The sequence below is a fragment of the Phycodurus eques genome, chromosome 19, assembly GCF_024500275.1.
Source record: "Phycodurus eques isolate BA_2022a chromosome 19, UOR_Pequ_1.1, whole genome shotgun sequence".
In the NCBI taxonomy this organism is placed as follows: domain Eukaryota; kingdom Metazoa; phylum Chordata; class Actinopteri; order Syngnathiformes; family Syngnathidae; genus Phycodurus; species Phycodurus eques.
This window is the reverse complement of record NC_084543.1, coordinates 5,234,439-5,249,612: the sequence shown is the minus strand read 5'-3', so window position 1 is coordinate 5,249,612 and position 15,174 is coordinate 5,234,439. Positions and strand designations below refer to the sequence as shown.

Here is a 15,174-nt window from a genome sequence, read left to right as displayed (position 1 = left end):
GTTAGGGCAGCTCAGTGCGATAGTGGTTACTTCTAAGATTCGGTATTTGAATCTTGGCTCAGGCCTTCTTGCGTCAACTTTGCGTGTTCTTCCAGTGCTTGCGTACGTTTTCTTCTGTACATTTGCAGTTTGCCATTTGCTAATTTGCCTTTTTGCCAATTTTGGTGGGGGTGGACCCTTCTTCCTCTTTTCGGTGGAAAACCTAATTTGCATATTTTATAAATGTATAATTGTTTTAATGTATTGTAAATAATAAAATTCATTAATACAATTAAAAACTTTTACATATTCAGTTAGAAATATATTTTTGAATAATTTGATTATAATTAAGTATACATAACATGCCTTTTTATTATTTTGGGTTGTTGCATTCATTTGGCCATTCCCCCCCACCCCCACCCAAACTAAAATGTAATACTATTTTTTTTTCTCATTTAATACTACTAATTAAGTTAATCTATTTTAAAATCAATGAATTGTTTTTTGACCATTTATCGTATTGTAAATAAAACAGTATAAACAAATATGTATATATACATTTAAAAATTAGCATTTTATTAAATTGGTCAATTAATTATAAATGTAATCTATTATTATTTACATTTTACATCCACTTTTTTTTTCTTCCCCCCCCCCTTATCTACATTACGAACAACCTGGCCCATCTCTGTTTTAAAACCCAAATGTGGCCCTTCAAAACGAACTGAATTAGCATCCAAAAAGCCACATTTAAAATATTAATAATGAATAAAAAAATATTGACTTTTTTCAATCAAAGAAACCAATGATTTGATCACTAGCGGTGTACAGCTTGGCAACATATTCAAAACCAACAGAAACGAACCATGAACTTTTGCTTTTCAGATCTACTTTGCCCTGTACTCCTTCAGCGCTCGTTGTGTCAACGAACTGAGCATTTCCGCCAACCAGCGTCTACGCATACTGGAGTTCCAGGACATGAACGGCAACGCCGAGTGGTGGCTCGGCGAGGCCGGCGGCCGACGAGGCTACGTGCCTTCCAACTACATCCGGAAATCTGAGTACACCTGAGCGTTTGTCAAGTGGCGGTGAGACTGTTTACGCGTGCGCAACACAACCACAAACAAGCGGCTTATTTTTGGAGTGACTGACTTTTACTCCTAGCACCATATGCTTATATTTATAGACTTTTTGTATTGGTATTTTTGTACTTTCCATTAAAACCTGTGAATAATGAGGACAATGCATTGAGTATTAAAGAGAATAGCACATCGGGGAAGCTTAAAAGTTTTTTTTTTTTTTTTTTTAGACCCGATCACTGTTTATTGCACTTTCTCTATTTGGCTTCATATGAATGGTGTGGCTATGACGAACTATACGCAACAATCAAAGTGTGAGGCACTTATAGTGAAGTTGCAGTTGAGGAGAGCATGGCGTTGCGTGAATAGAAACAGCACTCGACTTTTCTTTTTGTTAGTGGCCTACTTTTTTTTTTTTTTTTTTTTTTTTACCTGGTGTGACACTGAAATGAAGTGGTGGAAAAAACGAAAAGGTAAAAAATGTTCATCAATAAAGGGGAGAACATGTTTGCGCCCCGTGTACATACTGTACGTAATGTTGTATATTTGTGTGCGATCGCACCTTTTTTGATTAAAACAACCATGTGAGAACGACTGTTTTGACTTATTCTGTTTATTTGACATTTCATCCATTTACTATACCACTTATCCTCATGAATCTGAATTATCTTAGTCTCGTAAACATTTTAGTTTTTTGGGCGGCAGGATCGGATTAATGGCATTTCCGTTCATTTCGATGGCCAAAGGCGATTTGAGACGGTTATGCTTTTTCATTTGTGCTTTCGCTTTGGTTTTTGACAGTGCAAGTCAATAAACAAAGGTTAGTTTCAACACCATGCATCTTAAACACACAAACCTGGCCAAAGCGGGCAGGGGAGTCGGGCTAAAGATTGACACATCAAGGCTCTGACTGCTATTAAAACAGACAGAATTTGTTTTTTCCCCCCTCATACTGCGCTCAAACGCGGGGCCATGCTTTCTCCAGGCCTCCTCCTTGTCGTCGGTGTGAGCCTACTTCGAGTCCAAGCAATCCAGGCGTCTGTAAGTGTCTTCAATATTTTGCCAAAACATTGAGAGCAGAACACCCTGATGCTTTTATGTTGCTTTTGTCATTTCAGCTGGACTTCACGGGTAAGAATAGATGGCTGTGAGGACGCAGTGAAATATACATTGATCTGAAATGCATGTCAAGTAAAGTTAGGGATATGTAGCTTTTGGGTGAAATTACAGGTTGAGGTTTACAGTTCAGTCTTTGCACGCTCTAAGCAAGTACCTTCAAACATGTAATATACTTAGAAGCAAATCTATGATTTCCCCATATAAGGTCTTTAGGTTCATCTGTAACTGTTACATTTCAGGTTCATCCTGAAATTTCACCCTAAAGACGAATACCCCTAACTTTTTGTGAGTAGTGTACGATTTTAAAAGAGATCTGTTTTTGTCAGATTCTGATAATGGAAAAAATCTCTCAAGTCTCCTGGACCTTTTTTCTGAAGTGAGCAGATCGCTGGTTTATCATCTAACGTCATGCGCCAGTGAGAGTTTTATTTATTTCTTTTGTCATCTTTTTATGCGTCTACAGTAATCCTCCGCTATATCACGGCTCACTAATCACTAATATGTATTTTGTACAGTTTACGCTTGCAAGAAAGTATTTTGTTCAAATAGGTTTACAGCAATGTGTTTTAATGAGTTTAAAAATGTTTTTATAGCATGTGGGAGAGGTTGTTGGTTTGTTTTTTGTTTTTTTTAAACACATTTGCAAGAAAATCCAAAGACGTTTTTGTATGTTGTCTTTTTATGTGTAGAATTTTGAAAAAATAAAAATGACGATCATCAATTTTGTTTTTTTCTTCAGAACGGGATCCCTGTCATCCAAATCCGTGTTTTAACGGGGGCCGCTGCAACGTCCATTCTGACACCTTTGTGTGTTCATGTCGTGAGCCTTACATGGGCAGGAGCTGTAAAGAAGGTCATTTTATTTCCCGATTACCGAGAAGTCTAGTTCTACAAAGTATGCTGTTATTGTGTTGTACAGTCGTACCTTGATTTACAAGTTGAATACTTTCTCGCGACAAATGACTTGTATCTAAAATCATCATCACTGAAATGAGTGCAATTCAGTAGAATGTAAAGAAGCAAATGGTTTGTGCATCATGATGATTCAATGGGCATTGTGCTGCTCATTCTGGTGTGCATACTTTGGCCACCAAGGGGCAGTGTAATGCATACACACAGACTACATGTAGATTTGATGAGACAAATAAGGTCCTTTAAACTAAGCTAAGATAGGAGTTTGTTTTTTTTCTCGCAGAGGATCATGAATATATACCTGTGAGTGTTGTTTACTGCTCTGTCTGCATGTGTTGCTGCACCGTTTGTGTTCAAATTGACTATATTTGTCTCTTTTTCTTCTTCTTCTTTTAAATTGGGATATTCAGTAAAAGATATTTGCCAAGGTGTGAATTGTTATAACGGTGACTGCGTATTCAGCTTGAAGCGGCCTCCATTTTACGAGTGCAAGTGCACATTCCCCTTCCGAGGACCCACCTGCCTCTTACGTACGTATACGACGCTGATTTCTAATCCGTGATGTGTTTGTTTTATAAGCGTTTGAAGTTGCTCAGTTGACCAACGATGTAGTAAAATACGACTGTAGTACTCTTTGTTTGCTGCCGATAAATGATATAGACAAAAGCAAGTATTTGGATTAGCATTTAACTTGTTTTGAGTGTTGTTGTTTTTGCTGCTGTTGTGCCAAAATGAAATCAATCAACGAAAAGAAATGATTGGAAAGTGAATTCATTGCGGAAGATGTATAATTTCGAATGAGTAAATATGTGAAAGTAAAATTTGTTTTTAAAAGTCGAAAATGCATTAATGAACTTAACCGGGGGATATAATTTGAAATTGCACACAAAAAAAGTAGTTAAGAATAGTCAATAAAATAAATAAAACAATAAATAATCTCTAATTTATGTTCATACTTAGTAAGTATAGGAAATTCTGATTGATTTATGAATTACTGAACAATCTAGTAAATTACTGTAATTCCTTTTTTTTTTTTTTTTTTTTTTTTTTTTTTTTTTTGTGCCAGAATCAATACATAAATACACATGACACAGTCTGTATGAGAAATTACTAAAACGTTAATTAATTGCACAAAATGGCTACAGTAATATATAAATTAGGAAGTATATGAAATTCAGTATTTATATACTGTAATTGTATTCTTTCATGACTAAACACTGTGGAGGGCTTTTTTTTGGTGCCAAATTAAAAATAAATGCTACGTAATGCAAATGTGTGATTTGAATATAACAACAATAAAATAAATAAAACGTCAAAATCCAGTTAGAATTTACCAATACGTACACCTTCACACAAACAAAACATGACCAAAATAATGAAATAATAAAACAAGGATTCGTTTCAAAGTTGAATAAAAAGCGACCGAATTGGGTTTGGATTTTTAGTCGTCGTGTGATTTGACTTGATATTTGATTTCCTTTTCCCTAAAACGTGTACTTTTGTGTCTCAGGGCCAGTTTCTATCTGTCATCCAAATCCTTGTCAGCACGGAGGTGAATGTACAGCGAGCAATGACCGAGTTCAGTGCGACTGTGCCGCCGGATACACGGGAAAATACTGCCAAATAGGTACAAGTGTAAGTGCAACTTCTTAATGGGGTATATTCACGACAAATGTGTATTTGTGCGTGTAGCCTCCACTGACTGCTACGTGGACAACGGCAAGTCGTACAGCGGTGTGGTCAGTACAACAGAAAGAGGTGAGGAATGTCTCAACTGGCATTCCCTCTCCGTTCTGCGTCATAGCGGACAGAGCCCTTTCGACACGTACCATCACTCCCACGACTTGGGATACGACAACTACTGCAGGTATCGAACCCTCGCTAGCTCGTCAACTTCAACGGGTTTGCCGCAGTTTTGAGTTGGAAAACGGTAGTAGGAGACAAAACCCAAAAGGTCACACTCATTATGAGGAGGCTGCCAGACACAAGTTGTTTCGTGTTCAGTCATGGATTTGATTGTTGACATGGTAGGAATCCAGATGAGGAGAGAAAGCCGTGGTGCTTTGTTAAAAGGGGGGAAAAGGTGGAGTGGGACTACTGCGATGTCAAGTCATGCCACCCAGGTGATGACACGCACGCGCACCTGCTACACATCTTTGACAACAAAAAAAAGTCTGTAATCTGAGGAAAAATGTATTTTCAAGAAATATACTGTAATATTATTCGTATAAAGTAGGATTTCTTCAAGGAATAAGTATTATGTGAGAGAGAAAAAAGTTGCCTTTTTCTTTTTTTAAAGTTTTTTTTGCATAAACTCATTTTTCAAGATTAAAGCCCTATATCTGCAACATAAAGTGTATATATAGTTCAAGCACAAAGCCGTATGTAAAAAAATAAAATAAAATTATAATTTCTAGCGAAAAAAAGTCGTTTATCAAGCTTCCGCGCACAATGTGTTCACTCTTCCCTTCTTTTTTTCTTTTTTTTTTTGTAGAAGTCCTTTACCTTGCTCGACGGTCCGGAAGCATGTTCTCCGAGTGCGGTATTCCCCACCCGCTTCCCATTTCGAGGGTTTACGGGGGCAGCAAGGCGTACCCGGGCTCCCACCCGTGGCAGGCGTCCGTGCAAGTACGAGACAAAGGTTCGCAAGGGAAATTCCGCCACAATTGCGGCGGTAGCCTGGTCGGGTCCTGCTGGGTCCTCACGGCTGCCCACTGCATGTAAGTACCTGTACCTGTACCTATTTTATATTAACAATTTTATTTTCTTACCTCATCTTTTTTTTAACCTCATCTCCAAGTGACCTGGCCCATTCGAGGAAAACCTGAGTTATCTTGTGAGAATATTTTAAGAGAAATGTAGTATATTCTCGAGGAAAAAAAGGTCATCATTTAGCAACCTTAAAATTTTAATTGTTCCTAGAACATTAGGTGGAATTCTGGCTTACTTTTTATAACCTTCTGTTTGTGTTTCCTTTTGTTTTTTTTTTTTAGTCACTCCAAATATGAATACCAGGTGATGCTGGGAAGTGTTAAAATAGACCGTGTGGAGGCCTCGGACCAGATCATCCCAGTGGTCGACATCATTCGCTATACCAACCTCTTGGATGTCAATGTCCGTTATTCTTCTGACATTGGTTGGTCCAAATTCATCCGTCCATCCGTTTTCGAGAGCGCTTGTCCTCATTAGGTTTTTTTTTTTTGTATTTAAAAAAAAAAAAAAAAAAAAAAAGATTCGGGGTACACCGTGGACTGGTTGGCAGTCAATCACAGGGCACCTTTAGACAAACAAGCGTTCACGCTCACATTTAGAATGATATTTTGAACAAAATAAGTTGTATATATTCAAGAAAAAAATTGCAATTTTATAAGAACAAAGTTGGATATTTTTGGGCAAAACAATGTAGAGAAGAAAAGTAGTATAGCTTTGAAAAAAGTTTCCAATTTAAAAAAAAAACAAACAAAAAAAGGTTAAATATTTTGAAAAGAGGTCATTTTATGAGAATAGTCATATTCCAAATCAAGTTCGATTGTTTTTGTTTTTTTGTATATATTGGAGAAAAAAAAGATAATCTCACAGTCATTATTTTATGGGAATAAAGTCATATTTTTACGAGAGAAGTGTTGTATTTTAAAACCTTTTTGCTACAGAAAAACAGTGATCTTATGAGAAGCACATTGTGTAAAATTGCATATTTTCCAAATACATTTTCTGGAAAATGTAATTTTTCCCAAAATAATTGTATGTGTTCTCGAAAAGGAAATCCTCACTTTACAAGAATTAAATTGCATATTTACCAGAAAAAGTAGTAATTTTTCAGGACTATTTATTCTTACATATTTGATCAAGTAAAATAAAAAAAATTGAATAAAAAGTCAAACATCTTCAAGTAAAAAGTCACATATTTGGCAGAAAACAGTTATTTCGGAGAAAATAGCTGTCAGCCCACGAGGACAAAGTGTAAAATGTTTTAAAAAGTTGTATAATTTTTTAGTAATCTTACAAGAATAAAGCTGTACATTTTCAAGAGGGGGAAAAAAAAAAAAAAAAACTCATATTCCCCACGCAAAATGGGGGCTCACTGTATATCGCTGTATGATGATCATTTTGCTATTGTCTAAATCCACTTTCTGTGTCCGTAGCTCTGCTCAAACTTCAAGTCACACACAGTCCTCACTGTGCCATGGAAACACAATTTGTCAGCACTATATGTCTACCCGATCAGAACTTCCCTGCCGGAAAGGAATGCCTGATCTCGGGATGGGGAGAAACCGAAACGAGTAATTTCTGTGAAATGAGTGTTGCATGCATTTAATGTGCACGAGTTGTTTAATTGAAGATTGTAGTTTCCAGTTCAAAACTGAACGGAACAGAATCAAAAAGCAATAGTTTGAAAGAGAAAAAAAATGGAGGAATATTGTTTCTTCTATTTATTGATTGATTGATTGATTTTTTTTTGGGGGGGGGGGGGGGGTCAAAATAGTCTACTGTGCTTATAGTTTAAATTTTTTCCTTTGTGTTGATGTCCAACTTTAAAATACAAAATTGAAGGTTTGAACTAAATCCCGAATATAATTTAAGACAAACTATTTTAGCCATCACAAATTAGAATCTTTGGGCCTCATTCACGAACAAATTTGTGAAAATTTTCAAGAGTAAAGTCGTATATCGTCGAGATAAAGTCATTATATTTTTATTACTTATTCGTATACTGTACCATGGAGAAAATGTCATCATTTTTAGAGCATATGTCAAACATGTCCAAGAAAAAGTTTTTTTTGGAATAAAGTTATATATATATATATTGGCAAAAAGTAAATCTTATGAGAATAAAGTTGTATCACTTCAAGAAAAACGTATTTTTCAAGAATATAGTTGTATGGTTTTGAGGAAAAAAGTCAGAAGGTTCTGAATTTGGATTCTAATATAGACATGATGGTGAGAAGAAAATTGGTGGTTTTGCATATACACTCAACTTGTGCGTAGAGTAAGAACATTTCTCACATTTATTAGTAAATGAGGCCCATTGTTTTAAGTTGGTTCAAAGTATTTGTTTCAGTGTAGGAAGACCAATCTGATGGCGACTAACTAACTTAATTTGTGGCCATTTCCAGCCTGGAGCAGCAACCACCTGCTGGACGCCCATGTCTTCCTCATCTCCAAGCAGGAATGCAAAAAGCCTCATGTGTATGGAAGGTTCCTGGACGACAGCATGCTGTGTGCAGGCCTCATGCAAGGGGGAGTGGACACCTGTGCGGTACGAATATGGCGTATTCTTGTGAAATATCCTTTCGACGCTAATGACACTGCTTGACTTCCAAGTTGTTCTCATTTCAACAGTTTTTCCCACCGGAAGCGATAAGTTTCTGTGACATTTGAACATTCTGGCAGCACGGTAGGAGAGTGGTTAGGGAGCCTGCGAATCTGGAATCTGAACTTTCTTATATGGAGTTCTCCCCGTGCTTGCCAGTGTTTTCTCTGGGTGAGCAGGCTTCCTCACTCAATCCAAAAACAGGCGCATGCTAGCTTCATTGACGACTCAAAATTGTCCATTTTTCGAATTGCCTTATTCTTTCGAGGATAAAGTCGTACGTCTTCACGAATGAAGTCGTGTAGCTTCGAGAATGAAGTCGTAATTTTCCAAGAATAAAGTCCATGTATCTTGGAGAAAAAGTTGGAATTTTTATGGAATAAAGTTGTACATCTTGAAGGGGAAAAGTTTACATTTTCCAAGAATAAAGTCTTACATCGTGAAAAAGTTTAGTTTTCGAGAATAAAGTCTCTTATCATCAAGAAAAAGTCTGAATTCTTAAGAGAAAACATTTTTTTTCTTCACAAAAAAGTTGACATTTTTTTTTAGAAGTAGTTGCACAGGTATATCTGAGAAAAATTTATGGATGGATAGATGGATGGATGGATGGATGGATGGGTGGGTGGGTGGAAAAGATGGATGAATGCCCTGTGATTGACTGGCGATGAATCTCGGGTGTACCCCACCGTTTGGCCAAAACAGCTGCAATAGGCTCCAGCTCATCTACGACCACTGTGCCACTTGGGGGTTCCACATGACACGATTTAAGGTCCCCTATTGTTGTTGTTGTGGTGTATGACATTTTGTCATTTGTGCAGGGGGACTCTGGCGGCCCTCTGGCGTGCAAGGACAACGGGAAACACCTCCTGACTGGAATAGTGAGTTGGGGACAGGGCTGTGCACTGCCCAACAAGCCCGGCGTCTACGTCGATGTCTACAAGTTTGTCGACTGGATTCGGGACACGATCACCGGAACCTTGGCGAGGATAACCGTGATACAATAAGCATCCAACTTTATTTTACCCCAATGAATAATTAGCAATATTAAGCTATAAACCCTGTGAAGCCTGAACCATTAAACAATTGAGAGAACATTTTAATTATTTGTAAATGGGGCCTTTATTGGTCCTTCTGAACAACAACAACAACAAGAAATCTGTTACCTTATACAAATATGAATACCTTGATTTACGAGCCAAGTTTTTGTTTTCCTGTATTGAAAACATAACCTAAAAATGGTGGTTGTTGTTTGGCGGCTGGAACAGATGAATGGCATTTCAAATCATTTCAATAAGGAAAATGACGTGATATGTTGTCAGTGTATGTAAATTGAGTTACGAGCTTGGTCAGAAAATTCAACTGTGAAGTCAAGGTACCACTGTATGACCTTCAATTTGTTACATATATAAATTGATAAACTGCTGACGTCTGACGTGTGTGATGGTTCATAAAACAAGCAGTTTTTGCTTTTGCCCAATCCATTTTGGTTGTTGAAAGGGACCCTTGTATTGCGTTGTATTGTTTGCTAACGCTGTGCAACAACCAAATAAAAATGATTAATCATTCATACATGTGTTTGAATGAGTAGTGTATCATATTTTAAAAGTTCTTCATGTGGTGAATACATTACTGGCCCTCAGTGGATCATCTGTGCAAGCATCTGTTTTTTTGTTTGTTTGAAGAAAACGGTTGGGATGTAAATGTTGATCAGGTCCCAGTGGGGCAACAGTTGAAAACAACTGATTTAGGGGACACGAAAACAGATCTGCTTGAAGGAGGAAAGAAACAAAAAACATTTATTTTGAAAGTAGTGAATGGAGCCTTTACTCCAAGCCCAGCTTTGAGTTTTCGTGTGACAAAAGCTGAACCAGCCAGACCAAAAGAGTCGATTCCTCGCTTCGAGGTTACGACATCGTCATTCCAAAGATGAAAAAACATTGTCGCCCAAACATAAAGTGTCAAATATGTCTGCTTATATGGCAAAATAAAGGGTTTAAATGGCCACCTCCAGCTGTGCGTACATTCCTATTTCCTATTTGCAAACGTAACAGTCGTTCATGCATTACCGGTATTAAAATCATATTTCATGTCACGTGCGTTTCGGTCAATGCCACAATACTTTTTGCTTACAACCCAGCGGCGGTTTTACATGCGGGGCAAGCGCTTGAGTGCCCCACCGGATCCAGCATTCAATACATATTTTATAAATAATACCGAGTAGCGGTTCATCACAACATCCTTTAGTGTTACAGTAACACTCCATTACGAATTAGTCACGCTTAGCCAAGGCTAATGTCGGCCTGTTTACAGTGCTAATGCTAGCTTAGCGTTGTTAGCGTCGCTATTTTGGCGAAGCTGGATATGCATTCTCTCTGACTATTTTTACGCTACATTAATATCTTGCCAACGGTTTCATTTTAAATTAAAGCACATCGACTAAATGCTCAAATGGCTTTCCGTAGTTGTAGACTAAGTGGATAGTGCCCCATCTATTATTATCTTTTTTAAATATAAAAACGCCACTGTGTCCAAAACTTTTTTTTTCTTTCTTATTTTGCAAAACATAACGAATCCCGTCTTCATTCAACATCCATCTTGCGTCAGTTCAGTTCAGTGTGGCCGTTCGTACTCTCCAAATCTTCTAAGCATCTTTTATGGCTTTGGCCTGACCGGACGTCTTGAGTGCGCTGTGCCGGGCAGCTGACGAGGTGCCGCTGGATTTCTTCTCCATGGATTTGAAGGCGGCAGTGCTGCTACTGGTGGTGGTGGTGGTGGTGGTCTTTTTCTGCACGGTCTGGTAGGTCTTGGTCCTGTTGACATGAAGCACCTCCGTGGCGTCCATGTTGACGCCTTTCCGAACGTCCTCGCTGGTCTCCACATGCTCGGACGTAGGCTGTTGTTGTTGTTGTTGTTGTTGTTGTTGTTGTTGTTGCTGCTCCTCCATCCGCTGCTGGTAGTGAAGCTGCAAAGGTTTTTTGGGGGGAAAGTTTATTTTTAACCCTTTGAGCTCTATGCTGGCCATTTGTGTCCATCTCGATTGCGATTTATGAACTGTTTTAGCTGGGTTAATGCAAATGTGGTGTAACTTCCCAAGAATGTGGATTCTCGTCTAATTTTGTCATTTTCAACTACAGCCCTTGAAATATATCAATCATATATTGTTGATACCACATGGATGGATGGATAGATTTATGGATATGGTCTCACCATGATCATGCGTTGGTACTTGGCGATGGCCTCATCCGTGGTCACGCCCTCAGCCAGACCCAGCTCGGCAGCCCGGCGGGCCAGCTCGGCCTTGTGGGAGCCGGGTGGCGTCCAGCCCGCTCCCCTCATCCGGCTCAGGTCCGACTTGTAGTTCACCTGCGACAGCCGTCACAACGGCGGCTCAAGTTCCAAACAAATGCTACAGTACAGTAGTTGTAATGATAGTTGGTAAGTCCGCACAAAGCTGAATGGAGGCACCTGGGCGTGGTTGTTGAAGACTTTTCGCCTTTACGCCATAAGCCTTCTTCAGTTCTAAGAGTGCAGTTGCCTCCATTCAATTTTTTCCAGATTACCATGATCAATGATTTCCAACCATCTAATGTCACTAAATTGGCCTGAAATGTATTATTTATTTACTACCAATAATTAATCTTTATTTATCTATGCCAGCAACATATAGCGACAGGTAGAACAATTCAATGCTCTTCCACTAAATGGCATAAGGTACAGTTAACCTGTTGCCATTCATACAAGAAATTACAGTAATATGTCAACTATTCACTTCACACATTTACCTGCTATCCTGCATTATTTGCTGAAAAAATTGCTAACTTTCTTGTGTTTTTTTAAACTTCTGTAACACTAAGATACCACAAGATGGTGCCAAAGACCTGCATAATAGGAAAGTAGTGATTGGTGTCACGCATCACGACTGTTTAAGAGCTTTGTATGTCGGGGGAGAAGCTAAGGTTAGCCCGGGTTGTTAGCAGAAGTTAGCAGAGAGCTCTGCTGATACAAATAATCTGTGAGCTATTTATTTTGAAAGGTAATGCTGTAAAATAAGTGTGAAATTGTAATCATTTCTATTGCAAATCATAGTTTGTAGTATATTGGTTTAAACTTTAAATATATGAACAATCATAAACCTTTTGAGGAGCGTCAATTACTCTTGCTTTTTGCTATTTGTGAGGCAAAATAGGCGGGAATTAACGTATCGTCTTTGTGTTTAACTACACAAGCCCGGATTTCACATTAAGTCAATTTGTGAGTAAATTTAGAAAAGATTATCATTATCTCAGTGAAGGTTGCGAAACACCAACCCAAAAGACTGAGAATCAGTCTTACATACTAGTCGGTGATGTCTTACGTCGCTCTGGAGCTTGTAGGCCTGCTTGGCGTGCTTGACGTGGAGCTGCTCTGCATCGCACGTGTAGTCGTGGAGCTTGCTCCGGTATGCCAGGTCGCTGGCCTGCGCCTGGCTCTTCTTGGCCAGCAGGAACTCGGGCTGGTCGGCGTGGATCTTGTAGTTGGAGCGCTCCTCCTTGGACTGCCGCTTGTACTCCAGGTTGCTCTGGAGCTTGCTGGCCGCCAGCGAGTGCACCATTTTGGGGTCGTCCTCGACGCAGCGCAGCCCCACTTGCCGGCCCTTCTCGCGCAAGTGAGAGTCCTTGTAGAGCACCTAGTCAAGGGGAAGGTGTTGATTAGTGATTCCCCATCACTGTGTGCTGCAGAAAATAATCACATTTTATTTAATTGGTCCGTAAATTATTACCAGGACTTATTTTTTAATCCTTACTGCTTTTGAGCGAAAAATGGCAAAAATATATAAACATACATGAACATTTATAGAAATTAATTGAAAAAAAAATAAAAGCTGCCTCTTTGATTCCATCCTTAGCAATTCATGAAAGCATTAATCAAACTCGATAACTTCTAACTCCTCCTGAATTGTAATTTTTATTTTTTTTGACAATTCTACAATGCTGCAGGAACACTTTCTTTTCTGTCCATTTCCAAGAAGAGTGAACAGCACTCACGTCACTGGCAATTTCCCTGGAGGCCTTTGCTGTTTGGAAGGGGATGGCGTCAAGCCTCAAGTCGTGGCCCAGCGTCTTCAGCTGCTCCCCGGAGGCCTTGTACACTTTCTGCGCCAGGGACAAAAACAATTTTAAAGTGTCACATTTCTAATAATCCACATATAGTACTCACAAAAAGTTAAGGCTTTTGGTTGAAATTTCTGGATTGACATAAAATGCACCATAACCTTCACTTGTGAACTTAATTTGACCTTCTGTAAACTTTTTGTCTCTGGTCAAATGATTAAATACCACTCTGTTTTTAGTCTGCCTTACATCACTGATGTGCTGGGCGTTCATCCTGGCTCGGACGAAGTCGGGATCATCTGGATGTAAGGTGTACTTGTTCATGTCGTCGTTCCTGCCCGATTTGTACAGCCTCTGGATGGAGACCCGAAATCATATATCAAAAGGTGGAGAAATATAAAAATATTAGCATGAATGGTTAAATTTTCTTCACGTTACCTCGCTACATTGTTGATAGCTGGCCTTGGCGTGGACCATATCGGGGGAGTCCGTCACCGAGGTGAACTTCAGGCTGTCCGGGAGTTGGCGATATCGCTTCTGCATGATGAAATAATACACAAATAAACATTATTAGTACAGTGTTTCTCCACTGTATTGCACATTTGCAGACTCTCTTTATCCGATCTGGTCCTTGACTTATATGTAACTGCATCATTCAGGTAAGTGTTATATGAAGGCTAATGCTGATCGTACATTGGCCAAGCTCATCCCGATCCGGGTTCCTGAGGTCTACTACCAAGTTTTGTTTTCTACGTCAATGTCTCCGCTCTGTCAAAATATTTTCCTTCCAGAAGGGAGTTCTTTCTTTTTCCAAAAGTGCCTTACCTTGTTTACAGATCTTGTAATCCGCTGGTATAATCGATAAAATATAAATTGAAAGTGCACACTTACGTCACTAACAAGCTCTCCAGCCTTCTTGGCTGACTCCAGCTGAGGTGCCCCCACGCCATCCCATGCCACGCCCTTCATGAAGTTCAGGTCCGATTTGTACAGTGTCTAAGCAGGAAGTGGTGAAATCACTCAGTTGAGCTTGGAAACAAGTTGTAAGTCACCTTGCCTCACCTCACTCTGCAGGTCGTAGGCTTTTTTGGCCCACTTGACCTTCATGTCGTCGGGAAGCACCGTGTACTCGTGAAGCCTCTTCCTGTAGTCCTGCTCGCTGGCCAGGGCCTGGGCGTTCTTGGCCGTGACTAATTGAACCATGTCGGGCGCCAGGTGGTAGCGTCCGCTGGTCGTCAGAGCGTCCTTGCGGTACTCTTGGTCGCTGGCCAGTCGGTTTGCCTGCACGTAGTGCAGCAGGTATGTGTCGTCCGAAATACTTTGGGCGCCGATGTGTTTTCCTTTTTCCATCAGGTGGTTGTGTTTGTACTTGTACTGTGGAGAGGGAGATACAAAATATGATCGCGCTAACACTAATCTGCTAACACTTGTCTTATTTCCGTAATTTGGGTAACTGGAATGTTAGTAAGTAGACTAGCGTCTGTATCTGTAATGGCAATCTTACGTCACTGGCGATGCCCGTGGAACTCTTGGCTGCCTGGAATGGGATGTCCTGCATGGTCAGCTTATAGCCCTGAGCCCTCAGAGTGTGCCAGGAGTCCCTGTATCTTATCTGAAGAAACAACCATCCGGCTTAAGTTCGCCACTGATGAAAACAAGTCATGGTCCACTTAGGGCGGTCGTA

The 15,174-nt window shown here is 39.5% G+C and overlaps 4 protein-coding genes across 7 annotated transcripts in view; 3 read left to right on the top strand and 1 right to left on the bottom strand.

Moving 5' to 3' along the window:
- The window catches only part of dnmbp (dynamin binding protein), a 34,739-nt gene extending 33,086 nt beyond the window's left edge, over positions 1-1,653 (top strand). For all 3 annotated transcript variants that reach the window (XM_061706154.1, XM_061706153.1, XM_061706155.1), the window contains one exon: positions 865-1,653. In XM_061706154.1, the coding sequence (XP_061562138.1) occupies positions 865-1,050 (186 nt within the window). In that variant the 3' untranslated portion in view covers positions 1,051-1,653. The remainder of the gene's footprint in view (positions 1-864) is intronic.
- A 237-nt stretch (positions 1,654-1,890) lies between these two features.
- LOC133417575 (hyaluronan-binding protein 2-like) lies at positions 1,891-11,494 on the top strand. Of its 2 annotated transcripts, none has more exons than XM_061705378.1 (11): positions 1,891-2,593; positions 2,917-3,030; positions 3,500-3,619; positions 4,600-4,716; positions 4,782-4,956; positions 5,121-5,212; positions 5,584-5,809; positions 6,083-6,225; positions 7,232-7,369; positions 8,204-8,346; positions 9,219-11,494. In XM_061705378.1, exons 2-11 carry the CDS (start codon positions 3,009-3,011, stop codon positions 9,402-9,404), a joined length of 1,362 nt encoding a protein of 453 aa, XP_061561362.1. In that variant the 5' UTR covers positions 1,891-2,593; positions 2,917-3,008; the 3' UTR covers positions 9,405-11,494. The 2 variants fall into 2 exon arrangements, with proteins under 2 accessions (XP_061561362.1, XP_061561363.1); XM_061705379.1 differs by lacking the exon at positions 9,219-11,494 and adding an exon at positions 8,430-8,989.
- The window catches only part of nrap (nebulin-related anchoring protein), a 19,111-nt gene continuing 13,455 nt past the window's right edge, over positions 9,519-15,174 (bottom strand). The window contains exons 35-43 of the mRNA XM_061705387.1: positions 14,995-15,102; positions 14,553-14,864; positions 14,382-14,486; positions 13,929-14,027; positions 13,740-13,844; positions 13,425-13,532; positions 12,755-13,066; positions 11,608-11,763; positions 9,519-11,362 (exon numbers count right to left, since the gene is read on the bottom strand). Of these exons, the coding sequence (XP_061561371.1) occupies positions 11,042-11,362; positions 11,608-11,763; positions 12,755-13,066; positions 13,425-13,532; positions 13,740-13,844; positions 13,929-14,027; positions 14,382-14,486; positions 14,553-14,864; positions 14,995-15,102 (1,626 nt within the window). The 3' untranslated portion in view covers positions 9,519-11,041. The remainder of the gene's footprint in view (positions 11,363-11,607; positions 11,764-12,754; positions 13,067-13,424; positions 13,533-13,739; positions 13,845-13,928; positions 14,028-14,381; positions 14,487-14,552; positions 14,865-14,994; positions 15,103-15,174) is intronic.
- The window catches only part of casp7 (caspase 7, apoptosis-related cysteine peptidase), a 24,733-nt gene continuing 23,023 nt past the window's right edge, over positions 13,465-15,174 (top strand). The window contains exon 1 of the mRNA XM_061705385.1: positions 13,465-13,876. The gene's annotated coding sequence lies outside the window, so the exon portion shown is untranslated. The remainder of the gene's footprint in view (positions 13,877-15,174) is intronic.

Bases quoted from the DNA above. Each gene is read 5' to 3' on its own strand.
- LOC133417575 (XM_061705378.1), top strand. From the start codon at position 3,009: ATGGGCAGGAGCTGTAAAGAAG. The intron at 3,620-4,599 runs GTACGTATACGA...TTTGTGTCTCAG, and splicing joins AGGACCCACCTGCCTCTTAC to GGCCAGTTTCTATCTGTCAT. The intron at 8,347-9,218 runs GTACGAATATGG...TCATTTGTGCAG, and splicing joins GGGGAGTGGACACCTGTGCG to GGGGACTCTGGCGGCCCTCT.